The sequence below is a fragment of the Sus scrofa genome, chromosome 6 (genome assembly GCF_054392235.1).
Source record: "Sus scrofa isolate SSC_HxYL_T2T_F1_AM1 chromosome 6, Sscrofa_HxYL_maternal_Yorkshire_Landrace_v2.0, whole genome shotgun sequence".
NCBI classification, from domain to species: Eukaryota; Metazoa; Chordata; class Mammalia; order Artiodactyla; family Suidae; genus Sus; species Sus scrofa.
The window spans coordinates 93,819,474-93,846,570 of NC_139388.1; the positions used below are offsets into that span (position 1 = coordinate 93,819,474).

Sequence of the window (27,097 nt, forward strand, 5' to 3'; positions counted from 1 at the left end):
TCTGTACCTCTGCAGTAACCTGAGCAGCTGCAGTTGGATTCTTAACCCACTATGCGACAGCAGGGACTCCTATGGTAACTTCTTAAGATAAGACTCTTCCTTTCACTTGAACACCTAGAGGTCATTGTGGGGTTATTAATTGGCCTAATTTCAATGTTGTTGGGTTGGTGTGTCTTAGGGAATAGGGAAGCCCAAGGACAGGGAGAGAGATGGACAATGGCTGGTGGGTTGAGCAGTCAGAACACAAAGCATTTATCCGTTAAGTTCATTGTCTCAAATGAGTGCGGTTTGTCTTCCCAAACAATTAGAATAGTAACATCAAAGATCACTGATCACAGATCACCATTACAAATATAACACTGAAAACATCTAAAATATCACGAGAGTTACCCAGATGTGCCATAGAGACATGAAGTGAGCAAATGCTGTTGGAAAAATGGAGCTAATAGAGTTGCTGGATGCAAGGTTGCCACAAACTTTCAATTTTGTAAAAACCATAATATCTGAGAAGCACAATAAAGTGAGGGGAAATAAAATGAGATCTGCCTATACTCCACAATAACTGTGCTCTTAGTTTTACAAGCTTTGGAAGAGTAGCCAATGAAAGTGGCCACTGCTGTGAGCCTGCTGAGCCTTCTTCCCAGGGTGCCTCTGATGGCTCCTGCACAGACTCAAATTGCAAGACAGCATTTGCTTAGACAGAAATGGCGTAATATGGGGAGAGGGAGGGAGTAGGAGGGATCAGGAGCTTGGGGTTAACAGATGCAACTATTGCTCTTGGAATGGATTTACAGTGAGATCCTGCTCTGTAGCATTGAGAACCATGTCTAGTTACTTACATCTCAACACAACAATGGGAGGAAAAAAAATATGTATACATGTATGTGTAACTTGGTTTCCATGCTGTACAGCGGAAAAAATTAAAAAAAAAAAAAAGAATTCAGGTCATAAATATTCATTAGGGGGAAAAAAGAAAAGAAAAAGAAAAAAGAAATGGCATAATCACCCTCATCCTGTTCTGCCTTTTCTGGAGTCACTCATTCCTCCCCTCTCTGCAGGTCCTGTGTCAGTTCTTCCCGCTCTCTGACTTGGGGAGTTCCTCTAGATTCCAGCTCAGGCTCCCCTCTCTTGTAAACCCTCTGTCTTCTTAGGGGATTTCATCATCTCTCATGGCTTCAAATACCCCCAATATGCCACCACCTCACCCGTTTTGATCTCCAGCCCAAACCCTACCTACCCAGATGCTGACTTTGATGCCACAGGATGCCTGGAACCCAGCCTGTTCAAACACACTCATGATCTTCCCTTCAAGGGGCCCCAGGGTCTGCTGGGCAAGGAGTCCCTGCAGGCTTCTTACCCCACACCCCCATGTGCAATCCGTCACCAAGTGTGCCAGCCCTATCTCCAGATCACACCTCTCCCTCTTGTCTTTCTTTAGGGCCACACTCTTGGTATATGGAAGTTCCTAGGCTAGGGGTTGACTTGGAGCTGTAGCTGCCAGCCTACACCGCAGCCACAGCAACCCTGGGATCCAAACCTCGTCTGTGACCTACACCACAGCTCGCTGCAATGCCACTGAGCAAAGTCAGGGATCGAACCCATGTCCTCATGGATACTAGTCAGTTTTGTTACCTCTAAGCCACGACTGGAACTCCTCCCCTCCCCTAGCATGGCCTGTCATGTTTCCAAGGGCGGTTGTGACTATCTCCCAGAATTCTCCGAGGCCCTTCCTTGGTCTATTTTCACGTGGTTGCTGGAATGATATGCATTAGAACTTACATTCAAAATGCACATCTAGGGAGTTCCCATTGTGGCTCAGTGGGTTAAGAACCTGACTAGTATCCATGAGGATGCAGGTTCAATCCCTGGCCTCATTCAGTGGATTAAGGATCTGGCGTTGCTGTGAGCTATGGCATAGGTTGCATATGTGGCTTAGATCTGGTATTGCTGTGCCTGCGGTGTAGACTGGCAGCTGTAACTCTGATTCAACTCCTTGCCCAGGAATTTCCACATGCCCCACGTGTGGCCCTAAAAAGAAAACAAACAAACCAAAATTCACATCCGATCATGTCTTTTCCTCTCTTGAGACCCTTCAAACTGGTTCCCACGGCCTTCAGGGTCAAATATAAACCCACATCGGCCTTCTTGGTCTCCCCATTAGCTCTGCCCGCCTCCCTCCACCCTCATCTTCCCCCACTGTGGTCACCCCACCCAGGCCACCCCAGCATCCTCTGTCCCTTGATCAAGAATGTGTTCTGAGGCACATTTTTGCTCAACCGCCACATAGGCCGCTTCCTCTAGAAACATTCTTTCCTTCCATTTGAGCCTGGCCAAAGCCTCCTGTGGGGCTCAGCTGAAATTTTTTTTTTAAACTTATATATGTTGATTTATAATATCATTTTGTTTCAGATGTACCACAAAGTGATTCAGTTATACATATATATATAAGAATATATATATTCTTTTTTTGATTCTTTTTGCCATAGTTTATTACAAAATATTAACTACACTCCCTGTGTAGTTATACAGTAAATCCTTATTGTTTATTTTACGTATGGTGGTGTGCATCTGTTAATCTCATACTTGCAATTTATCCCTCTCCTTGTCATCCCCTTTAGCAACCATAAGTTTGTTTTCTATGTCTGTGAGACTGGTTCTGTTTTGTAGATAGGTTCATTTGTGCCATATTTTAGATTCCACCTATAAGTGATATCATATGGTATTTGTCTTTCTCTTTCTGACTTACTTCATTTAGTATGATCATCTCTAGGTTCATCTGTGTTGCTGCAAATGGCATTATTTCATTCTTTTTTTAATGGCTGAGTAGTATTCCATAGTATATGCGTACCACATCTTTTTTATCCATTCCTCTATTGATGGACATTTAGGTTGCTTCCATGTCTTGGCTCTTGTCAGTAGTGCTGCTGTGAACACTGGGGTGCATTTATCTTTTCAAATTAGAGTTTACATCATTTTCAGATGTATGCCTGGGAGTGGGATTGTCGGATCATAGGGTAGTTCTATATATATATATATATATATATATATATATATATGTTTTGTCTTTTTGCCTTTTCTAGAGCCATTTCCCATGGCATATGGAGGTTTCCAGGTTAGGGGTCTTATCGGAGCTGTAGACCCTGGCCTATGCCAGAGCCATAGCAATGTGGGATCTGAGCCGCGTCTGTGACCTACACCATAGTTCACAGCAACGCCGGATCCTTAACCCACTGAGCAAGGCCAGGGATCAAACCTGCAACCTCATGATTCCCCATCGGATTCATTAACCACTGTGCCATGGTGGGAACTCCTATATTGAGTTTTTTAAGGAACCTCCATACTGTTCTCCATAGTGGCTGCATCTAATTACATTCCCACCAACAGTGTAGGAGGGTTCCCTTTTCTCCACACCCTCTCCTTAGCCCAAATCTCTGACTCTCAGAGAGCTGTCCACCATCCCCCAGACCCAGGTCTCTCCATCCCAGGTTCTCTGCTCTCCGGTGCTTTTTCTCCATGACTCTTACCCATCTGTAATCCTATCATTATGCACTTCTCATTCATTCCTCCCCTCATTTCCATCTGCCGGAAAGCTCCACAGGATCGGAGACTGTCTGCTTTACTCATTCCTTGTTTTCATTAGCACCCGTCACAGAGCCTGACAACTCAATAGATGCTCCAGAGATACTCGTCCATTCAGCCTGGAGGTGTCTTCGCCGTTGAAGTGCTGTGGGTAAGGGCTGGTGTGCCAATGTCAGACAGTCCTAGCTTAGAATTCTAGCTGTGCTACTTGGAAGCTGCGTGTCTTTGGTCCAAGCCATTTAAGGCCTCTCTGAGCCACTCTTTCCTGTCTCATGAGATTATTATGAGGATGAAATGAGAATATCTATAAAATATTTAATGCAATGGCTGGCACACGGTAACCCCTCAAGGAACAACAATGGGTATTATTTAAATAATTCTAATCACAGCTAAACCACAGATCCCCAAAGCGCTACCATTGCCGCTTCCTCTCACCTTGTGAGTAAAGTGGGGAGCGAGACCACATTTTCATATCTGCTCAGACTCAGAGTCTTTGCAAGCAAGTTGTGATGACAGCAGTTCCAGCTCTGGAGGTGAACCTTTGTGTCTCCCTCTGCTACTCACTGGCTGTGTCACCACAGGCAGATAGGCTTCTTTGAACTCAATCTTGTCCTCTGTGAAGTGTGGCCAATACATATTGCATAGGAGAGTTACAGGCATCGAATGAGATAATGCACATAGCTACCTGGTGCTGAAAAATCACTACATTAAGGAGTTTCCTGTGGCAGTTCAGTGGGTTAAGAGCCCCAACATAGTGTCCATGAGGATGTGGGTTCTATCCCTGTCCTCGCTCAGGGGGTTAAGGATCTAGTGTTGCTGTGAGCTATGGTTTAGGTCACAGATGTGGCTCAGATTTGTCATTGCCATGGCTGTGGTATCGGCTAGCAGCTGCAACACCAGTCTGACCCCTGGAAACTTCCATATGGGGCAGGTGCAACCGTAAAAAGAAAAAAAAAGTTGCTTCATTAAAATTACAGTCCTTTTCCAAACTCAGGATCTGAAGATGACCCCGTGTCTCCTATCATGTTTCAAACTTGCCTCCTTCTTGACTTCCTTCCTTTGATTGTGGAGAGGCAGGCTTGAGTTTGAAAGTTGGTTCTGCCTCTACTTGCTACACAGCCTCTCTAAGCATGTTTTCTTCTCTATAGAATGGAATACTTGTCTAATACCCCTCTGATGTGGTTATTGTAAGGAGTAAATAAAAAAGTTACTCTATGGAGTTCCCGTCGTGGAATGAATCCGACTAGGAACCATGAGGTTGCGGGTTTGATCCCTGGCGTTGCTCAGTGGGTTAGGAATCTGGCATTGCCGTGAGCTGTAGTGTAGTTTGCAGACACGGCTTGGATCCCACGTTGCTGTGGCTCTGGCGTAGGCCGGTGGCTACAGCTCCAATTAGACCCCTAGCCTAGGTACCTCCATATGCCGTGGGAGCAGCCCAAGAAATGGTAAAAAGACAAAAACAAAAACAAAAACAAAAGTTACTCTAAGGCAATCTGCCACACTCAGGCCACTGCCTGTTTCTTTCTTTCTTTCTTTCTTTCTTTTTCTTTCTTTTTTTTTTTTTTTTTAGCATTTTATTGGAACACAGACACGCTCATTCACTTATGTATTATCTGGGGTTGCTTTGGTGCTACAAAGGCAATAGAGTAGTTGTACAGAAGCTGTATGGCCCACAAAGCCCAAGTGATTTCCTCTCTGGCCCTTTATTTTTGGAAGAAGTTTGCCAGCACCTGATATGAAGCATCTCATCTGGGGGCTGCTTGGTCGGTGCTCAGTGACCACGGCTGCTCTCACTATCATCATCATTGTCATCTGCATCATTAACGCAACAGGCAGGTGGAGCACTGTTCTAAGAATGTGAGGAAGAGGAGGCCCCATGGGGAGAGGGCCTTGCCGGAGCCCCCCAGCACAGTGCCATGCAGAGGGCAGGTCTCTGGATCTTGGATGACCTGCCTCAAAAGATTCTAGGTCTGGTAAACTTTCCAGTACATCAAGTGATATTCTCTAAAACATTCAACTCTGCCAGGAAAATGTGTCCAAAATCTATTTTCAGGACCTTGCATCTGTATAGTGCCTTTGTGTGAATTAGAAAATGTATCCCTGGAATTCCCGTTTTGGCTTAATGGGTTAAGAACTGAAACATAGTGTCTGTGATGATGCCGGTTCAATCCCTGGCCTTGCTCAGTGGGTTAAGGATCTGGTGTTGCTGCAAGCTACGGGCAGAGGTCGTGGATGCTGCTCAGATCTGGTGTTGCTGTGGCTGTGGTGTAGGCTGCAACTGCAGCTCCAATTTAACTCCTAGCCGAGGAACTTCCATATGCTGTAGGTGGGACCATAAGAAGAAAAAAGAAAGAAAGAAAGAGAAAAAAAGAAAATGTATCCCTTCCTGAAAACACTTAGTTGTTATACATAAATATACTGATTTTGTTAGAATAAGGTGCTATACTGTTAGGAAGTTCTTTTTTTTTTTTTTTTTTTTGGTCTTTTTTAGGGCCATACCTGTGGCACATGGAGGTTCCCAGGCTAGGGGTTAAATTGGAGCTATAGCCGCTGGCCTACACCAGAGCCACAGCAACACAGGATCTGAGCCATGTCTGTGACCTATACCACAGCTCATGGCAACACTAGATCCTTAACCCACTGAGCAAGGTCAGGGATCGAACCTGTGTCCTCCTGGATGCTAGTCGGGTTCACTAACCTCTGAGCCATGACGGGAACGCCAGGAAGTTCTAATAAACATGCAGATCTACCATATATTCTCTGAATGGGGCCCCACTCTCCCTAGGATTTGTGTAGTGCACCACCTGCATGACTGTACATGGCAGCCCTGCCTGCCAATGGTGAACCAGCGTGAGTCCTGATTTTTGTATATCTGTTGTCTAAAAGCGAGGCCCACTTCTCATGGACTTCCCCAGGTAGAGCTGTGACTTTGCTCCTCATCTGTGCTTCTTTTGGCCTCCGTGGGCCCAGCGGGCCTGGCACCTTCTCACCACCACCTTTGGGACCCCACAGGCAGAGATGGAGTTGGTCCAGCATATTGGTGTCCCCACCAGTAAGATCATCTACGCCAACCCCTGTAAGCAAATTGCACAGATCAAGTATGCTGCCAAGCATGGGGTCCAGCTGCTGAGCTTTGACAACGAGATGGAGCTGGCAAAGGTGGTAAAAAGCCACCCCAGTGCCAAGTAAGCTGAGAACCACTCATGTGGGAGGCTGGGCTGCAAGGAAGGGCGGAGGGAGTGGGCAGAGTCGGGTTGGGGCTGAGGACCCTGCCCTGGACCCGGCCATGGTCACGGGAGGTTGGAGCGGGCCCTCCTGGACTGAACCCAGGATGCCAGAGCCTGATCAGGACAAAGGTAGGATTACAGCCCAGGCAGAGCAAAGCCCACTGAACTGTGGAGGTCAAAGTCATGGCAGAGAGAGCAAGGGCGGGGTGGTCGGGAAAGTTTCATGGAGGAGGGGGCATTTGAGATGGGCCTTGAGGAGCGGACAGCATCCGGGAATGTATACATAGCACATCCGTGTGAGCTGCGTGAGCAAACACAGGGAGGTTGGAAGCAGCAGGAGACATTAAAGCGATAAGAAGAAATTTGGTGTGGCTGGAACATACCATGTGCAAGAGGCTTAGGTGGCAGTGAATGATGCTAGTCAGGGGGCAGGGACCCAATGCCTGTGGGCTTTGGAAAGGGTCTAGGCTGGACCTTTGGCTCAGGCTGTGGCTCTTACTTGGTCATCAGGCACCCCGGGGAGCCAGGGGGTTGGTCGCTCTGGTTCACCCAAAGCGGCTTTCATTTTGTCTGTTGTATGCATTGAAGATATCAGGGTTCTCAATAAGACTTTAAAAAATGGTTCCCCTCCATACAAGAGAAGTTGGAAAAGCCTGGTTGGTGTAAAGGCTGATTTGGGGGAAGTAGGGTGGCCCAGGGGAGAGCTGGTGAGGTCGGGACCAGGGCAGGGGTCCAGGGAAAGGCCCAGGGATATTTAGGGAACGGATTGGACAGGATTCAAAGGCTGACTGGCTGTGCAGGGAGAGGAAGGGGTCAGGGGGCCTATGTGTTGGGTAGTTCTGAGCTACCAGGGTTCACACCCTTGACTTAGAGACATGGTTGGGCTGTGGGAGGCAGGGTCCCCCCTGCAGAGGTGCCCTGCGTGTCTCCTCAGGATGGTTCTCTGCATTGCCACCGATGACTCCCACTCCCTGAGCCACCTGAGCTTCAAGTTTGGGGCCTCACTGAAATCCTGCAGACACCTGCTTGAAAATGCCAAGAAGAACCACATGGAGGTGGTGGGTGTGAGGTGAGTGCCCGGAAGTCCCGCCCACCCCATCAGGCCCACTGCCTCTTTCCCAGGAATTAGTCAATGGTGTGTGAGACCTCCCCCAGGGCCTCCAAGGTGGGGCTGGAATTCTACCCTGTGAGAGTTTCCTCCCTTTAGAAAGAAGGTTTGGGAGTTCCTGTTGTGGCTCAGTGAGTTACAAACTCAACGTACTACCCATGAGGATGCGGGTTCGATGGCTGGCTTCGCTCAGTGGGTCAAGGATCCAGCGTTGCCACAAGCTGTGGTGTAGCTTGCAGATGTGGTTCAGATTTGGTGTTGCCGGGGCTGTGGTGTAGGCCTCAGCTGCAGTTCCAATTTGACCCCTTACCCAGGAACTTCCATATGCTGCAGGAGCAGCTGTGTTAAAAAAAAAAAAAAAAAAAAAAAAGAGAGAGAAGAAAAAAAAAAAGAAGATGGAGGTTTGGAATGTCCCACTGCGCCAGCCCTACAGTCCCCAGAATGTCCTGTCCCTGGAGGTTCTAGGAGGGACCTGGCTTTGCAGGAGTTTTTCCAGCCTGAGGCCAAAGGTGGTCCAGGCACGCCTTGGCTCTGCCTCTTTTCTGGTGGGGATATGCAAGAAGTAAGAGCAATGACTTAATATAGCTTTCTTTGTTCTGGAGTTAGGATGTAGCAGGCATTGTGCTAAATGCTTCACAGACATTATCCTGTAACCTTGTGGGATCTTCACATTATAGCTGGGGAATTAAAGCGGGCAGGCCACACTGCTGACTGAGCTCTACATTGGATCTGGCTGCCTCTGGGGCCCTACCCTTCATCCCAGAAAGCTCAGCCCCAGGGGCAATGTGGGGGGAGGGGAGGGGCACCAAGTGCCAAGGGACCTTGGATCTAGTCTCCTGTCTACTCCTCACTTGCCACACAGCCCTTGACAATGCACTTAACCTTTTAGGCCATCAGTCACTACATCCAAAAAATGGGCACAGCATCCAGTTTGCTTGTCCAAGGTGGCTCCTGGCTGGGGCTGAGGTAGCAGTACTTGGGCCCCTTTGTGTAAGCTGCGACTCTTCCTCCCTTCCCAGTTTTCACATTGGCAGTGGCTGTCCTGACCCTCAGGCCTACGCTCAGTCCATTGCAGATGCCCGGCTTGTGTTTGAAATGGGTGCTGAGCTGGGCCACAGGATGCACATCCTGGACCTCGGCGGCGGCTTCCCTGGAGTGGAGGGGGCCAAAGTGAGATTCGAAGAGGTAAACCTGGGGTCCCAAGTGTCACATTGGGCTCAGTGGGGATGCGGGGTGATGATCCTAGGAAACCCATTGTGAGTGGGTCCCATGTGCTGTGCTTGGTACTTTACCTGGGTTATCTTATTGTTAACTCTGTGTTACAGCTGAACAAATGAGGCTCATAGAGGTCACTTCACTTCCTGAGTCCATGGCAGAGCAGGCTGCACAGCCAGCTCTGCCTGATGCCAGCCATGCACATATTTGAGGCTTAACCAGGCCATATCTGCATAAGTCATAAGGCTCTTTGAGGGTCTGGTTATACCCTATTCACCCTCTGGGGGACTGATGAGAAATAATGTTGGAAGGCGGGGGAAGGAAAAGCCAGTGTTCTATCCACTTCTAATCCATCTGTCCCCTTCTGATGGATAAGGTGAAGTTAGGAAAATGTGTCATTGCAATTCCCATTTCAACAACTAGAGGGCACTTTCCCCCCAATAAGTGCCTTGTCCTGGACTGTTCACATCTTGGAACTGACCCTAAGAAAATAATCCACAAGGGACATAAAAAATTAGCTTCAAAGATGAGCACTGCAGCATTGTTCATAACAAAAGTCCAGTGGACTTCCCTAGTCCATCTAACACTCAGGGATTGGTTAAATTATGGTTCATTGTTATGGTGAAAACATTTACACACATGGGGAGGTCATTCAGTTTGTTGGCTAAAACAGGTTATAAAAACATATGCACATATAGCCCTAACATGTTTATAATAAAAGACCAGGCTTGTATCAGAGTTCCCATCGTGGCTCAGTGGTTAACGAACCCAACTAGGATCCATGAACATGCAGGTTCGATCCCTGGCCTTGCTCAGTGGGTTAAGGATTCAGTGTTGCCGTGAGCTGTGGTGTAGGTCTCAGACGTGGCTCGGATCCTGCGTTGCTGTGGCTGTGGCATAGGCCAGTAGCTACAGCTCTGATTCAACTCCTAGCCTGGGAACCTCCATGTGCCATGGGTGCAGCCCTAAAAAGGAAAAAAAAAAATGTTATTTAACATATTGGTTATTCATGAAAGAAAGAGCCACATCAGGGCTTCTGGAATCTGAGTACCAAGTTAGACGAAGAGTGCATTTCCCACTGTGGAGGCGTTGAGGAGGGTGATTTACACAAGTGTAAGGATCTTGACCCAGCTCTGTCTCTGCCTATCTTTTTGGCCAGATGTCTGCAGTTACCAGCTGGGCCTTAGCAGCTGCCAAGTCCTTCTTTCTGAAATCAAAGAGGCTTTCAAGAAATAGACTAGGGGTCATGCTGTACAGCACAGAGGACTATGTCCGATCCCTTATGTTAGAACATGATAGAAGATAGTATTGAAAAAAAAAATGTATATGCATGTACGACCGGGTCACTTTGCAGTACAGCAGAAATTGAAGGAACACTGTAAATCAACTATAATAAAAATTATAGATAAAAAAAGAAATAGACTGGGTGCTGTAGCAAGTCTTTAGCATAAGCCCCGTATTTCACATGTGTAACTGTGCCCCTCATCACCAGATTGCTTCTGTGATCAACTCAGCCTTGGACCTGTACTTCCCAGAGGGCTGTGGTATAGACATCCTTGCCAAGCTGGGGCGCTACTACGTGACCTCGGCTTTCACCTTGGCAGTCAGCATCATCGCCAAGAAGGAGGTTCTTCTGGACCAGCCTGGCAGGGAGGGTAGGTGCTAGCGGAGCCCCATTCTTCCCCAAAGCCAGGGGGCAGTGGCTGGCTGAGCAGGGTCTGATTTTAGGGGGTGGGGGAATCTGGAGACTGGGTCCTTGCTTTAGGGAAATTTATAATCAAGTCTTCTCACCCCAAGTGGCTTATTTAGCAAATTCTGTCCTATGCATGTTTATATTTTATGAACATTGAGATCAAAGCAACCTTAGGGAGAATAGATATTTTATTAACCCCATTGTGCCAATGAGGAAACTGAGAGCCAGAGAGAAGACAAGTGAATTGCTCCATCACTAGTAAGTGGTCAAGCCTGCATTTGACCCCATGTTTGTCTTCTCCCCAAAGTACAGGCTCTTCCTCACCCTGCTGCTTCTCATAACAAAATGAAAATAATTAATGACAACTTAACATTTGTCTAAGCCCACTTTACAGACCACAGAACGTAGGCATGGAGAGGTTGAGTCACTCGCCCAAGGTCACACAGCTAATAAGGGGCAGTGCCAGGCTTCAAGTCCAGGCGGGGCTGACTCAAGGCTTCTCTGTCCACACTGCCAACAGCAGCGTTCCACCCTGACCTTCCAGGTGGATCAGTCCTCCCAGCAGACCCTTGAGTGAGAGGTCTGACTCTGATTTGGAGGTTTTGTTCTCTGCGCTGCAACCTCCAGGCAAAAGAACCTGAGGTCTATGTGCTCCTCCCCAGAGAGAACCCATATTGAGGGATGTGGCGCGGGGTGGGTGAGGGGTGCTCCAGGTGGAATGACATATGTGTGCACGTGCACACGTATGCGCGTGTGTCTGATTCTTCTGGCCTCCTTTGTAGATCTGGGGGACTATACTTTCTAGTCTAGCCAGAAGCCTTGGCTTCTCATTCTAGCTCATGCACTGCCCCTTCATGGGCCTCTGAGCCAGTGGTTTAACCTCGAGGGGTCGTGAGTTTGGGTGGGCTGCTCTTCTGCCTTTGCTGGGACATTGAGGGCTCAGATTGCAGGCACGGAGTGTGTCCCGGGCAGGGTTGCTCAGCCATGGGGTGTTTCCAACACCGCAGTGAACCTCCTGTCACAGGAGGAAGCAGTAGCCTATCCTCTCTGCGGAGCCCTCCGCGGTCCCACCCCGCCTCACGCTCCCGATTGTGCTGCCCCTGCCCCCTCCCTCCCCGCAGAGGAAACCGGTTCCGCCCCCAAGACCATCGTGTACCACCTCGGTGAGGGCGTGTACGGAATCTTCAACTCAGTCCTGTTTGACAACACCTGCCCTACCCCTGTCCTGCCGAAGGTGAGCCAATCCCACGTGGGCCTGTGTTCCGTTGTGTGGGTGCATTTATTTATTTTTTAAAAATCAATTTCAATATATTTTACGTAACCCAGTCTATCCCACACATTATTTTAATATGTAACCAATCTAAAAACATTATTGCCATATGTTGTATTCTTTTTCCTTGCTGTCCCTGAAATCCACCCAGAGCACACCTCAGTTGATAACCAGCCACATTTCAAGTGATCAGCGGCCACCCGTGGCTAGTGGCCACCATCCTGGACAGCCAGGTCTATACATGTGGGTGCATTTAAATGACTTTCTTTGTGTGTTGTTACCTATTTTTGAAAAAGTAAAACATATTCATTGTAGAAAGGAGACAAGAAGAATGAAGATGGTTGTTACCCCTGATTCCACCATGTAGAGAAAGAAAGATGCCTTGAACATTAGATTTCCTTTTAATCTTTTAGAAAATATATTATACTTTTTTCCCATAAGGGTGGGGTCTTATCAATTTGTAACCTAATTTTTTTTTTTCACTTAGCCTCGTGTGGTGTTCTTCCATGCCATTAACCAGTCTTTGACAGCACTGTTCTTTTCTTTTTTCTTTCCTTTTTCTTTTGTCTTTTTAGGGCCGCACCCACAGCATATGGAGGTTCCCAGGCTAAGGGTCGAATCAGAGATGTAGCTGCCAGCCTAAACCACAGCCCCAGCAATGTGGGATCCAAGCCGCGTCTGTGACTTACACCACAGCTCATGGCAACGATGGATCCTTAAGCCACCGAGTGAGGCCAGGGATCGAACCGGCATCCTCATGGACACCAGTTGGGTTCGTTAACCCCTGAGCCATGACGGGAACTCCTCTTTTTCTTCTTTAAATTAAAGTATAGTTGATTTACAATGTTGTGTCAATTTCTGCTATACAGCAAAGTGACCCAATCATGCATATATATACATTCCCTTTCTTATATTATCCTCCATCATGGTCTATCCCAAGAGACTGGGTATAGTTCCCTGTGCTGTACAGCAGGACCTCATTGCTTATCCATTCTCAATATAATAGTTTGCATCTACTAACCCCAGACTCCCAGTCCATCCCACTCCCTCCCCTTGGCAACCCCAAGTCTGTTCTCTATGTCTGGACAGCGCTCTTCTTAATGACTACATAATATTTTAACCCATCTAATTCTTGTGATTGTTCACTTGGTTTCCTGTTTTTGAGCTTTATGAGTTCCTCTTGACATCTATCTCTGGTCACTGCTCTGGGATAAATTCCAAGAAGTAAAAATTCATCTTTAATGGACTTTTTCCATATTAACAAAGGAACGGGAACAGACAGAATAGTCCTCCTAGCCTGTGGGATCCAGCCCAGGGTCTCTGGCAGCTTTAGTGGGCTTCATTAAGAGGACAAAGAAGGAGTTCCCGTCGTGGCTCAGTGGTAATGAACCCAACTAGTACTCATGAGGATGTGGGTTGGATCCCTGGCCTTGTTCAGTGGGTTAAGGATCTGGCATTGCCATGACCTGTGGTGTAAGTCACAGACAAGGCTCAGATCTGGTGTTGCTGTGGCTGTGGCATAGACTGGCAGCTGTAGCTCCCATTCGACTGCTAGCCTGGGAACTTCCACATGCCAAGGGCTTGGCCCTAAAAAGACACCCCCCACCAAAAAAAAAGAGGGGAAAGAAAATCAGACACCACCAGAAAATGCGGTCTTATATTTTCACATCTCCAGGCCTTTGTGTGGTCCTGCTTCGGGAAAGAAACTGAACGGGCAGAACCAGCACTCACACCATCATGAGCTTTCAGTATGCGTGTTTGTTTTTCTTTCCCTTTCCCTCCTGCCTAGTTTTTTCAGGGGCCATCAGCGGTCAGCAGCTCTTTGTAGTTCTTCCTGCCCCTCCTCTACCGCAGGCAGAGGGAGCCCCTCCTCCCTCCAGGTCCCCCCCCCCCCGCCCCCCGAGTTGCTGGGTCCTCCTGTCCTCATTCCACGGCTGCATGGTTAACCGCGGGTTGAGCTTGTCTGAGTGCATCTCCTGACCTGCTCAGGAATTCCGTTTCCTACGGGGAGGCCTGAGCACTGCCTGCATTCCTGTGGTCTCCCACATCCTACCGCAGCGAAAGGACTGGCCAGCCAAGCCCCAGGTTACACAGCAGGCAGCAGCTGTTTCCCAGCGACTCTCCCTTCCTGTCCCCCTCCCCTCCCCTCCCTGTCCCTTCTTCCCGCAGCAGGCAGGCAGGTCCTGACCCTGGGCCCTTCCTCAGCTCCTCAGAGGAGCAGGGCTGTGCTCCTGCACTGGGCACTTTGGTGGATCAGCCTCCGGTTGGTTTTCCTGACTTGGACACCAGGAAGCGACTGACCCTCCATGTGGTCTGTGCTGCAGCTCCTCTGATGGGTGTGCAGACCACTTAGGAGTCCTGCCAGGTGACCACACCCAGGGTGGGGCTTGCAGTGGAGCCATGGAAAGGATACTGTATAGGTGACAGCACACAGTAAGTTAACTAGAGGTGTGCTGGGAGTGTGTCAGGAGGACCCAGGCTGGCTAGAGGTATCGGCCCTTTCTTTCCCCAAGAAAGCGCCCCTCCTTAGCCAGTATGGCAGCTTTGTGCCCTGCTCTTCCTTCCCAGGGACTTTGGTTTTGGGCCTCAGGTAGGAAAAGGTGTAGTGAACATAATTATTGGTTCAGGGTATTCTTTCTCATCACTGGAATATGCTTGGTCCTTTTTTGTCTGTTTCTTGTTTGTTTATGGCCACACCTGCAGCATAGAGAAGTTTGCAGGCTAGGGGTCGAATGAGGGCCACAGCTGCAGGACTATGTCACAGCCACGTGGGCTCTAAGTTACCTCTGCTACCTACACTGCACCTTTCGGTTGATGCTGGATCCTTAACCCACTGAACAGGGCCAGGGATCGAACCCACATTCTCAGAGAGATAGCGTTGTGTTCTTAACCTGTTGCGTCACAATGGGAACTCCCTTTTTAATTTTTTAAAAATTCAACAAATAGGAGTTCCCACTGTGGTGCAGTGGGTTAAAAATCCAACTGCAGCGGCTCTGGTCACTGTGGAGGATCAGGTTCAATTCCCAGCCCGGTGCAGTGGGTTAAGGATCTGGCATTGCCACAACTGTGGCATAGGTCTCAGCTGAGGCTTAGATTCAATCCCTGACCCAGGAACTTCCATATGTTGTGGACACAGCCTTAAAAAAAAAAAAGTCAACAAATATTTGTGCGCCCTCCACATACAAAACATTGTGCTTAGGTCTGCACAAGTTAAGGTGAGGAAGAATTGTCTGTGCCTTAGAAATACAATCCTGAAGTTCCCATCGTGGCTCAGTGGTTAATGAACCCAACTAGTATCTATGAGGACACCGGTTCAATCCCTGGCCTCGCTCAGTGGGTTAAGGATCTGGAGTTGCCATGAGCTGTGGTGTAGGTCACAGACCTGGCTCCCATCTGGTGTGGCTGTGGCTGTGGTGTAGGCAGGCAGAGCTGTAGCTCCGATTAGACCCCTAGCCTGGGAACTCACATATGCTGCAGGTTAGACCCTAAAAAACAAACAAACAAACAAAAAAGCAAAAACAAAGAAATACAATCCTGCTTTGTGTGTGTGTGAGAGAGAGAGAGACAGACAGACAGAGTCAGACAGAGACAGAGAGAGTAGTATGCAGACTACAGCAGTGTCATGAGAGGAGTTCCCATGGTGGCTCTGTGCAAACTAATCTGACTAGTGTCCATGAGGACACAGGTTTGATCCCTGGCCTCGCTCAGTGCGTTAAGGATCTGGTGTTGCCATGAGCTGTGGTGTAGGTTGCAGATGCAGCTCGGATCCTGTGTTGCTGTGGCTGTGGTGTAGGCCGGCAGCTACAGCTCCAATTTGACCCCTAGCCTGGGAACCTCCATTTGTTGAGGGTGTGGTCCTAAAAAGATGAACAAATCAAAACAGAACAAACCAGTGTCACGAGAAAAGTACAAAAACTACAGAACAAATGTTACTGGAATTTTTAAAAAAATGTTTTAGTATTTATCACTAAAACATAAGGACTTAAAAAAACCCACAATATTCTCAAACTAAAAAAAAAAAAAAAAAAAAAATCAAAGAAAGCAATTCCACAGTAACCCTGTCATCTATTTAGTGCTCAGATATCTCCAACTACCTCATAAATGCTTTTTATAGTTGATTTTACAGATGAGAAAACTGAGACATGAGGAGATGAAGCAAATTTAGTCAAAGTCACACAGTTAATACAGATTAAGGTTTTTACTGGTGTTGCTGGTGGCCTAGTGGGTTGAAGGATCTGGAGTTGTCACTGCAGTGCCTCAGGTCATTGCTGTGGTGTGGGTTGGATACCTGACTTGGGAACTTCTGCATGCTGTTGGCATAGCCAAAAAAATAAATAAATAAATAAAGAGTTTTTAAACTATAGACCCTTGGGATAGGATTCATGTCTTAATCATCTCTGATTATGCTTGTTGCCAAAGAACAATCTCTTAACTGCTTTCCTCTAAAATGATTGCTGCCCTAAAAAAAATCACTGCCTCCTTGTAAAATCTCTCCATCATTGGGTATTTGGGCATTGCTAATTTTGGGTTTTTTTTTTTTCATTTATAATTATTTTTATTTTTCCATTATAGCTGGTTTATAGTATTCTGTCAATTTTTTACTGTGTAGCAAGGTGACCCAGTTACACATACATGTATACGTTCTTTTTTCTCACATTATCATGCTCCGCCGTAAGTGACTAGATATAGTTCCCAGTGCTACACAGCAGGATCTCATTGCTTATTCATTCCAAAGGCAATAGTCTGCATCTATTAACCCCAAGTTCCCAATCCATCCCACTCCCTCCCCTTCCCTCTGGGCGACCACAAGTCTATTCTCCAAGGCCATGATTTTCTTTTCTGTGGAAAGGTTCATTTGTTTGTATATTAGATTCTACATATAAGTGATATCATATGGTATTTGTCTTTCTCTTTCTGACTTATTTTACTTGGTATGAGAGTCTCTCATTCCATTCATGTTGCTGCAAATGGCATTATTTTGTTCTTTTTAATGGCCAAGTAATATTCCATTGTGTATATATACCACTCTTCTTAATCCAATAATCTGTCAGTGGACATTTAGGTTGTTTCCATGTCTTGGCTGTTGTGAATAGTGCTGCAGTGAACATGTGTCTTTTTCAAGGAGTTTTTTCCTAGATATATGCCCAAGACTGGAGTTGCAAGGTCATATGGTAGGTCTATGTATAGTTTTCTAAGGTACCTCCATAGTGTTTTCCATAGTGGTTGTACCAACTTACATTCAATTTTGGGTTACCCTTATTCATGTTTCTATGAATATTCTATCTGCCTAGAAGGCTCTCTGTTAGTCTCTTTACATGACTGGCTCAGTGTACGTGCTTAAAGTATATTCATTTTTGAAAACAATTTTCTTATGGTGAGTCTCTAAAATAGGATTACCAGGTAAGAAGATTTGAGCATTTTTATGTCTCTTGATATGTATTGTCATTGTTTTCCTCAAAGCTTGGACCAATACATATTGTTATCAGTTGAGTCATTTCACAGTAAGCTCATAGGCATTATGGGCTGTGACCTTCTTATTTGCTAATTTATCTGAAATGGTACACCTCAGTATTTCTTTTGTGTTTCTTTGATAAGGACAAAGCAATTTTTGGGGGTTTATTTTATTTCCTTTGATGTCGATGTTTTGTTATATCCTCTGTTCACCTAATTTGGGAGGTCTTAAAGTTTTTCTTCCTTGCAAATGAAGATAGGCTTGCATATACATATGTGTATTTAATATACTATCTGATGCAAATATTTTTCTCAGTCTGATAGTTTATTATTCTAATTTTGTGATTCTTTGTTATTTTTTCATAGAAGTTTCAACATACTATCAAGTATCTTAATAATAAGGAAATTTGTCTCTTTCTACCTGCTTTGCAGACTATAGATTACTATATGTAGTACATATATAAGAAATAGAACATTTATTGGAGAAAATGTAGCACAAACAGTAAGATAAAATAAGTCACTAATTCTACCATTCAGAGATGACCGTTGTTAGAATTTACTTTGATTCCTTTTTTTTAAAGTGTCACAGTGTACATTGTTTTTAACTTCAAAAAATATTATGAGAATTTAAATACTCTTATGTTGGGTGGACTTTTTATTTTTAAACATTTTAAATGTTCCCTGAGTGGTCTAAAATGACATATTTTGGGGTGTAAAGCTGCAATTCAATAAATGTGTATTAGCCCCTCATAAATGCAAGGTATAGTTAGACGTGGGGAGGGGCATAAAGGGGGCAAGTACTGTGGGAGTTTTACAAAAATCTCAGAAGCAGGGTGGGGGGATGTGCCTGGGCTGTGTGATGGAAATCCTGTGAAATCAGATTGTTATGATCATTATACAACTACAGATGTGATAAATTCATTTGAGTAATAAAAAAAATGAAAAAAATCACTTTTCTTTAAAAAAAATAAAATCTCAGAAGCAAAATTCAGGGTATAATCTCTCATCACCCCACTCTGTATAGCGATACCCTCCCTTCATTGCCAAGATTAGTCTTTCTTACTTACTATTGTAGTTTATTCTAATTATTTATGGTTTAAAAACTGTGACTCTGGAATGTATTGCTATAGCATTTGTCACGTCTGGATCTGGTTAGTTCTGGTCTTAAAAATTCTTTTTTCTTTCTTTCTTTTTTTTTTAGGGCCGCACCCACGACACATGGAGGTTCCCAGGCTAGGGGTCCAATTGGAGCTACAGCTGCCGGCCTGCACCACAGCCACAGCAACGTGAGATCTGAGCTGCATCTGTGACCTACACCAAAGCTCACGGCAACACCAGATCCTTAACCCACTGAGCAAGGCCAGGGATTGAACCTGCATCCTCATGGATACTAGTCAGATTCGTTTCTGCTGTGACACGATGGGAACTCCCCAAAATTCTTAAGTAATGATTTCTATCCCTTTTAAGAAATTTATTTCTGGGAGTTCCTGTTGTGCAGCCGGAACAAATCTGACTAGGAACCATGATGTTGTGGGTTTGATCCCTGGCCTCGCTCAGTGGGTTAAGGATCTGGTGTTGCCGTGAGGGGTGGTGTAGCTCGCAGACATGGCTCAGATCCCATGTTGCTGTGGCTGTGGCGTAGGCCGGCAGCTGTGGCTCTGATCCCACCCCTGGCCTGGGAACCTCCATATGCGGTTCTGCTTTGCCATACTGTACATTAGTTTTATTTATTCAATGATCTCTAGTTTTTATCTTGTTCTTTTGATTTTTTTTTTCTTTGTTCAGCCTTTTCCACACTGTTTTGATAATAGCTTTGTGCTATGTTTAGAAAACTGGTAGGGTGCCTTCTGTTTCCAGCAATGCGGTAGATGAGGTATCCAAACAGCCTCCCCACTGAGAACAAAGAAAACCGTGTCCTGACTCACAAGATAGCGGGGGATCTTCCCAGGTCAAAAAATAAATGGAAGCTGGAACCTCCCTTCGCTTAGAGTAAAAACTAGTCACCCCATCACCCCGAGGCATCCTTTTAAAATGGAAGTCAAATCATGGATCTTTTCTACCTTAAACTCTGCTTCGGCTCCTGTCTCACTCCAGATTCTAGCCAGAGCCCTTCCTGTAGCTCCCGAGCCCTGCGTGATCGGACCCTGTTTCCTCTCTGACCAGCTCCCTCACCCTCCTCCCCTTGCTCATCCCACTCCAGTCGCACCAGCCTCTGTGCAGTTCCGTGAACTTGCCCAGGCCTATTCTGGCCTCAGCTTTGTATCAGCTCCCTCCTCGGCCTGGATCACTTCTCTGCTACAAACCCTCCTTTAGGTCTTCCCTCGAAGGTCATCTCCCTGGTAAGGCCTCCCCTCACCCCGTCATTGTATCTAATTCTACAATCTGTACCCCCACCCGATCTTGTTTATTACTTTATAACATACTATATAATTTACTTTTTTTTTTTTTTTTTGTCTTTTTAGGGCCGCACCGGGAGGCTCCCAGGCTAGGGGTCGAATCCGAGCTGTAGCTGCGCAGCTACATCTACACCACAGCTCAGGGCAACGCCAGATCCTTAACCCACTGAGCGAAGCCAGGGATGGAACCCACGTCCTCATGGATACTAATCAGGTTCATTAAACTACTGAGCCACAACAGGAACTCCTACTGCTTTATTTTGTTGTCCCCCCACCCCCATCCCACTAGATGATAAACCCCATGAGGGCAGGGATTTTTGTCTGTTTTGTTCACTACTCTGTCCTAAGAACATACAACAGTGACTATTCAAATACGTGTTAAGTGAATTACTTCAGAGAGAAAACCTAACTCTGAAACTGGCTTTCTCTCTGGGGGTGTGTACTGTATTCTTTTACATTGATCTTCAGTTTTGATAGTGGTGTAAGGTTACTAGGGAATAGTCAAGATAGAGAATCGGGAGTTTCCTCTGTGGCTTAGCGGGTTAAGAATCCCACTGGAATCTATATGGGTTTGATCCCTGGCCTGGCTCAGTGGGTTAAGAATCTGGCATTGCTGCAAGCTGTGGTGTAGGTCACAGGTGTGGCTCAGATCTGGCATTGATACGGCTGTGGTGTAGGCTGGCAGCTGCAGCTCCAATTGTTCCCCTTGCCAGGGAACTTCCATAAGCCATGGGTGCAGCCCTAAGAAGACAAAAAAAGAAAAAAAAATAGAGAATCTGGTAAGATCCTTTACCTAAAGCTTTGAGCCTTAAAAAAATACACCATCATTAGTATAAATATTAGAAAAAAACTCCCACCCAGGAGCACAGCAAGAAAATTCTTCTGTTCTGATATTGTTAGTGATTGGAAAGAGGCAAAAAATTGAGAGTTTGAAACCATAAGTCCACCTTTTCTTGGATCTGTTGCTGAAATTCATATTAACTAGGTAGTCTGAAAAACCTCAAGCCTAGAATTTATCTTACAGAAGCAAACGCAAATTCTCTCTGGAGGAGGAATCTTTGACCTAGGCTTTCAACGAATTATCTCTAAAGATGGTTAATGAGTAAAATGGGTAAATGCAGTAACTACCCCTGGGGAGGGAGGGAGAAAAAGGAAGCAACTCAGAGGATGGCTCTCCCTCCAAGGCTGAGATTGAAACTCTGAGGAGAGGCCATGCCTGTTACAAAGATATGCGGCCTACTAGTGGCAAAGAAACGTTGTGATGGTTCCCAGCACAACTGAAACACAGGAGCAGCCTGTTGCTGAGTGCAGGGAAGCTTGTTGGACTGTGCAGGCCAAAGCCGACTGTGAGAGCCGCTGAGGCAAATGCAACCAGACCCCCATACCCTGAACCATAAGTGGCCACACAGAAAAGAGCAAGCTGAAAGAGGGAAAGTTTCTTCTTGGTCTGTCCTTGCAGTGTCCTTCCAGCAGCTTCAATTGACAAAGCCTAAGGTAGACTAAAACAGTGGATAGCAATAGAATGAAAGTTGGGAGGTAGAGTGACCAAGTTGGTGGTCTGAGGTCTTGAATTATTTGAGTAGATGGTAAAGATATTGATTAATTTAATTTGGGGGGGGGTGTAAACTTTAAAACTATGAATTGGAGTTCTCATTGTGCCTCATGAGGTTAAGAACCCAATATAGTGTTCATGAGGATGTAGGTTTGATCCGTGGCCTTGTTAAGGGGGTTAAGGATCCAGCAGTGCTGCAGGCTATGGCGTAGGTTGCAGATGTGGCTTGAATCTGGTGTAGCCATGGCTGTGGCTTAGGACACAACTGATCAACCCCTAGCCTGGGAACTTCCATGTGCTGCAGGTGCAGCTGTAAAAAGAAAAAAAAAAAAAAGAGCAATTTACAAGAGCAATTTATATAATACAAATCATTGGAAACAACCTTAATGTTGTCTTGATGCAGTGCAATAGATAAATAAATTACGGTGTATTCCACACAACAAATTAGGTCCATGCAGCTTATTGCGAATCATGTCTGCATGCATCCATTGGATAAATTTGGGAATGTAGGTTTCAACTAAACAAAAAAAGCAAGTTGCAGAGTTCCCTGGTGGCTCGGTGGGGTAAGGATCTAGTGTTGTCAGTGCTGTGGCTTGGGTTGCTGTTGTGGCATTGGTTCGATCCCTGGCCCAGGAACTTCTGAATGCTGCATGTGTGGCTAAAAAAAAAAAAAGTTGCAGAGATTACATACCCCATAATTCCATTCCCATGCATTTCAAAATGTGCGCAAAATCAAATTCTAGACTTTTTAGGGTTAGGTATACTCATGGAAAATGAAGAAAAGAGCATAATGAAAACAAAATTCAGGATAATGGTTACCTCTGGAAGAGTTTGTCATTGGGGTGGGGATACAGGAAATGTTTTATTTCTTTAGCTGGGCAGTAGGTACACAGATATTCATTTTATTGTTACTGTTTTTATTTTACACATGATACAAATGGTCTTTTGTACAAATTGCATAGTTAACAAAAAATTGAGTCCAGCATTATTGCTTATTCATATTTTCTGATAGGCTCATGTTTATTCTTTTATCGTATTATTTCTAACATTTAAAAAAAATGTCCTGGGGATTTTAATTAGTAGTAGCTTATTTAATCTATTCATTAAATCGGGGAGAATTCTTTTTTTGCTTTACTCTGTTTACCCAGCCAGGAGAGGATAGGACTCCTGTATTTTATTTCTCCTTTTAAAGTTTTATTGCTTTCTTTGAGTATGTATTATTATCATGGTCCAAATACATCCCAGAGTTTAGTAACATAATGCTTTCATTACTTTGTGAGCAGAGACGGTTCCCTGTGTGTCTGAGCTGAGACACTGACTTGCAAGCTGAATCTCACTGATCTCTAGTAACTATATCCCCCTTTTGGTTTTCCAGGTGGGCAAACGTCTTTAATGTGATATTTTATTTCTTCATTTTCTCTATATTATACCTTTCTGTTTCTTTTTTTCCCCTAATAGTAATTGCCAGCATTTCTCATGCTATATAAAATAGAAATAATGACAAATGATGACAGAAAGCTTCCGATTTGGAATCAAAAGACATGGCTCCGAGTCCTGGCTCTGCCATATAATAGCTGAGCAACATTAGGCAAGTTACTTAACCTCTTTAGGCCCCGTTTCTCTCATTTCTTCACCTGGAAAATGAGGGGGCTGAACTTTAATTACTAAAGTCTCTTCTGGTTTTGAAATGAGGCCATTCTAGTGTATCTCCATTCACTTAGAATCAGCTCCTTATTTTAAATAGTTTCTTTTCATTGTGGGGTTTAGTTTTATCTGTAGTTTTACTTAAGAAGAGATGGCGCAGGCTATTGAATGCCATGTTGACATGTATTCAGAAAAGTAAAATTTGAATTGTATCTATATTTCCCATATCATGATGAAACCTGTGATCACCTTGCTCATATCATGCCTGCCTTCCATTTAGAGATGTTATCTGATCACTGAAGGTGATTCTTTGAAAACGAGTATAGATTTGATTAACTAGGGTTTCATTTGGGATTTCTGCCTATATGTTCACAAGTGAGATTTTGATCTTAGGTTTTATGCCCTTTCCTTTTTCCCCTTTTTGTGTGCTGCCTTGTTCATCCCTTTTTTCCTTTTAAAATATTTTTGTAAACTGTATCCAGTATAGGAATTGATTAATTCTTTAAAAATTGGGGCATCATTCAGGGATTCCATCAGAGACATGTGCCATTTTAAATATTTCACCTTGTCTCATCTGTGGATCTGCATATTTATTGGGCCTCTTTTTTTGGTCTTTTTAGGGCCGCACCCACAGCATATGGAGGTTTCCAGGCCAGGGGTCTAATCAGAGCTATAGCTGCCGGCCTACGCCACAACCACAGCAACACCAGATCTGAGCCACGTCTGCTACCTACACCACAGCTCACAGCAACGCTGGATCCATAACCCACTGAGCAAGGCCACGGATCGAATCTGCACCCTCACGGATGTTAGTCAGATTCGTTTCCGCTGCACCACGATGGGAAGTCCATTATTGGGCCTCTTTGAGGAAGACAGCCATCTGGGCGCAGCAAGAAGGTGCCTTGTCTGGGACCACTAGGAATTCCGCTACCAACTCCCTCTAGAGCCTGGAGCGGGTCCCTTCTTCTGAGTTTTCTCCTCTGTAACATGGGAACTGCAGGTGCCTCCCCGGTGAGGTATAAAGCACTGGTGGCCACGCTCTGTGCACTAGGAACCTCCTCCTGCCCACTCCCTCAGAGGGGGCCCTAGTAGCAGACCGGGCATCTTATATTTTTACAGGTGCTTGTCCATTTTCACTCAGTTTTCCAGCTCATAAACAGAGCTGAGACTTCGAAGCCTGTTGCCACATGCTTTTGGAATACTTACTCTGCAAATTCCTTATTCCCCCCACCCCACCCCCGGGCCATGGTGTGCAGTGGCTTGATCTCAGATCTCAGTTCCCATACCGGGAACTGAACTTGGGCTGCAATGGTGAAAGCGCTGAATCCTAACCACTAGCCCGCCAGGGAACTGCCTGTTGTTTCCTTTTTTTAAAAAAAAGACTTAAAATAGTAACGAGGTAGCTTTGCATTATTTCTTGTGAAGTTTTAAAATCTTCCCCCACCCAGCAATCTCTAATTTATACTACTAATAAGAAGTGAGAGAACTCTGACTATAACTCAAGGGTATCTTTTGTTTTTATTGTGGAAGAACCTTTGAAACCTGTTTTTTCAAGGATCCTCATGGATACATTTATATAGCATTTTCCCTCACAAGTCTTTAAAAGTTAGCTTAATGGTTTTTAACAATTGGAGCTAAGGGAAATAATTCAGAGCCCCTGAGATGAATATTACTCATTAACAAGAAGCCTGTGAACAAGCATATTAAGTTATATGGATAGGGATATATTTGTCTTCCTTTCCTGGAACATGAGCTTCGCGAGCACAGGAACTTTGTTTTTGTCTTCATGGATGCATCCTCAGCTCCTAGATCAGAGCCTGGCACATAGTAGGTTCTCCATAAGTATTTGTTCAATGAATTCATGAGCGTAGGATAGTTTTCATGTTTGATCTTAATAGCATGTACATGATTTTCTTGATTAATGAGACGATGGCTTATTCATTAACTTTTTGTCAAATACGAGTGTTAGCTCTGCTTATGGAACTTGGGATTCTTCTTTCTCAGTTTGACTCAGCCCTGCTCCTGGCTGAGGTTTTGAAAGACCTTTCCCGCTTCCTCCATTGATCTTCACTGCCTCCTTCTAGGCTCTTTGGATGGCTTCTATTCATACCTTCTTTTTCTTTGTTTCTTACTCTTTTTTTTTTTTGTCTTTTTGCTGTTCCTTGGGCTGCTCCCGCGGCATATGGAGGTTCCCAGGTTAGGGGTCCAATTGGAGCCATAGCCACCGGCCTATGCCAGAGCCACAGCAACATGGGATCCGAGCCGCATCTGCAACCTACACCACAGCTCACGGCAACGCTGGATCCTTAACCCACTGAGCAAGGGCAGGGACCAAACCCGCAACCTCATGGTTCCCAGTCGGATTTGTTAACCACTGGGCCACAACGGGAACTCCTGTTTCTTACTCTTTCTTTTGTCACTCATACCTTTCCTGTCCTTTCATTTAAGAAATGTTATTCACAAAAGCACCTACTGTGTGCCAGACCGCTAGGTATGGAGGAGAGGGGGGTAAACAAGACTGCTGTGATCTCTGGACTCATGGGGTTTGTAGTCTGACAGGAAAGGCAGGCCTGGGTAGATACATTCCATAAATCCCCAATTATAATTTGGAGTAAACATGTGAAGGGAAAGCTTGGGGAGCCTTGGAGTTCCCATTGTAGCACAATGGAAACAAATCCGACTAGGAACTATGAGGTTGCAGGTTTGATCTCTGGCCTTGCTCAGTGGGTTAAGGATCCGGCATTGCTGTGAACTGTGGTGTAGCTCGCAGATGTGGCTCGGATCTGGCATTGCTGTGGCTGTGGCGTAGACTGGCAACTATGGCTCCGATTAGACCCCTAGCCTGGGAACCTCCATATACTGAGGGTGCGGCCCTTTAAAAAAAAAAAAAAAGCTTGGGGAGCCTTAGGAAAGGTTTCCATGAGGAAGCTGAAATTTACAGGAAAATTAGGAATTGGCAGGTTTGAGGCCACAGGGAACAGCATGGCGATGGCTGGGGTTGGGGAAGGGAAGCAGCATTTACCTGGGAGCCCAGAGCAGCTGGACTAACTAGAAGGAGGGGCTTTCCAGGGCAGGAGTCAGTCAGGACTGGCTCACGTCCACCCTTCAGTCATGCCTCCTCCTCCAGGACCTGCCTGGCAGGATCCCTACGCTGTGACAAACTGTACTGATATCTTGGTTGTCCACCAACAGTCTGTGTCAACAGATTTCTTTTCTAGATTTGAAGTCACCTAAGAAAAAAACTAAAATTTTGTGTTACTGTGAGTTTTGTCTTTGGGCAAGTCACTCAACCTCTCAGAACCTTAGTCTCCCTGAAATGGGAGTAGTTCTCTCTACCCTGCGAGGTCCTCTGTGACCTCTGTCAGGTCACCCTGTGACTATGGGAAGCCAGTTTTCCTCATCAGACTGCGAGCCCGAGGGAGGAGGGTCTGGCTCACTGGGGTGCTGCCAGCTTCTGTTACCAGGCCCCGTGTGGGAGGAGGGGATCAGGAGGCCTTGACAGTCAAAGGACCTCAGGGCTGGGCCCAGAGGACCTCTCTATTTGAGGGAGAAGGAAGGGCTGCAGGGTGGGGACACCCCTAGGGTCTGGAAAGAGGCAGATACAGCAGAAAAGACTGCAGCCAGGAGGTGACAGCAACACCCACAGTAATGACAGTGCTAACTTACTAGGACCTGGCCATGTGACAGATGATGTCCTCAACGCCCTACCTGTACTCAGTTATCCTTTCAGTGACCCTAGGAGGTAGGTACTATTATTCCCATTTTACACATGAGCAGACTGAGGCACAGAGGGATGATGTATCTTGCCCAAGGTGACACAGCTAGCAAGTGTTGGAGCCTGGATTTAAAACCAGGCACTGTGGCTTCAGAATGTACAAGGCAATGGATGCTGAGAAGTGGGAGAGCCTTAATGCCAGGCTAGGAGGCCCACTTTCTTTTTCCCACTGGCTTTGGGAGCCAGG

At 45.7% G+C, this 27,097-nt stretch overlaps 1 protein-coding gene across 17 annotated transcripts in view; it reads left to right on the forward strand.

Moving 5' to 3' along the window:
* The window catches only part of AZIN2 (antizyme inhibitor 2), a 159,412-nt gene that overhangs the window by 7,322 nt on the left and 124,993 nt on the right, over positions 1-27,097 (forward strand). For 14 of the 17 annotated variants that reach the window (XR_014804759.1, XR_014804758.1, XR_014804757.1 and 11 more), the window contains 5 exon segments: positions 6,592-6,764; positions 7,741-7,875; positions 8,934-9,099; positions 10,622-10,784; positions 11,944-12,056. The exons of 1 other annotated variant lie outside the window; for it this stretch is intronic. Coding sequence is in view for 11 of the 16 variants with exons in the window: in XM_084958024.1 (XP_084814150.1) it covers positions 6,592-6,764; positions 7,741-7,875; positions 8,934-9,099; positions 10,622-10,784; positions 11,944-12,056 (750 nt within the window). In the remaining 5 variants the exon portion in view is untranslated. 17 annotated transcript variants of the gene reach the window in all.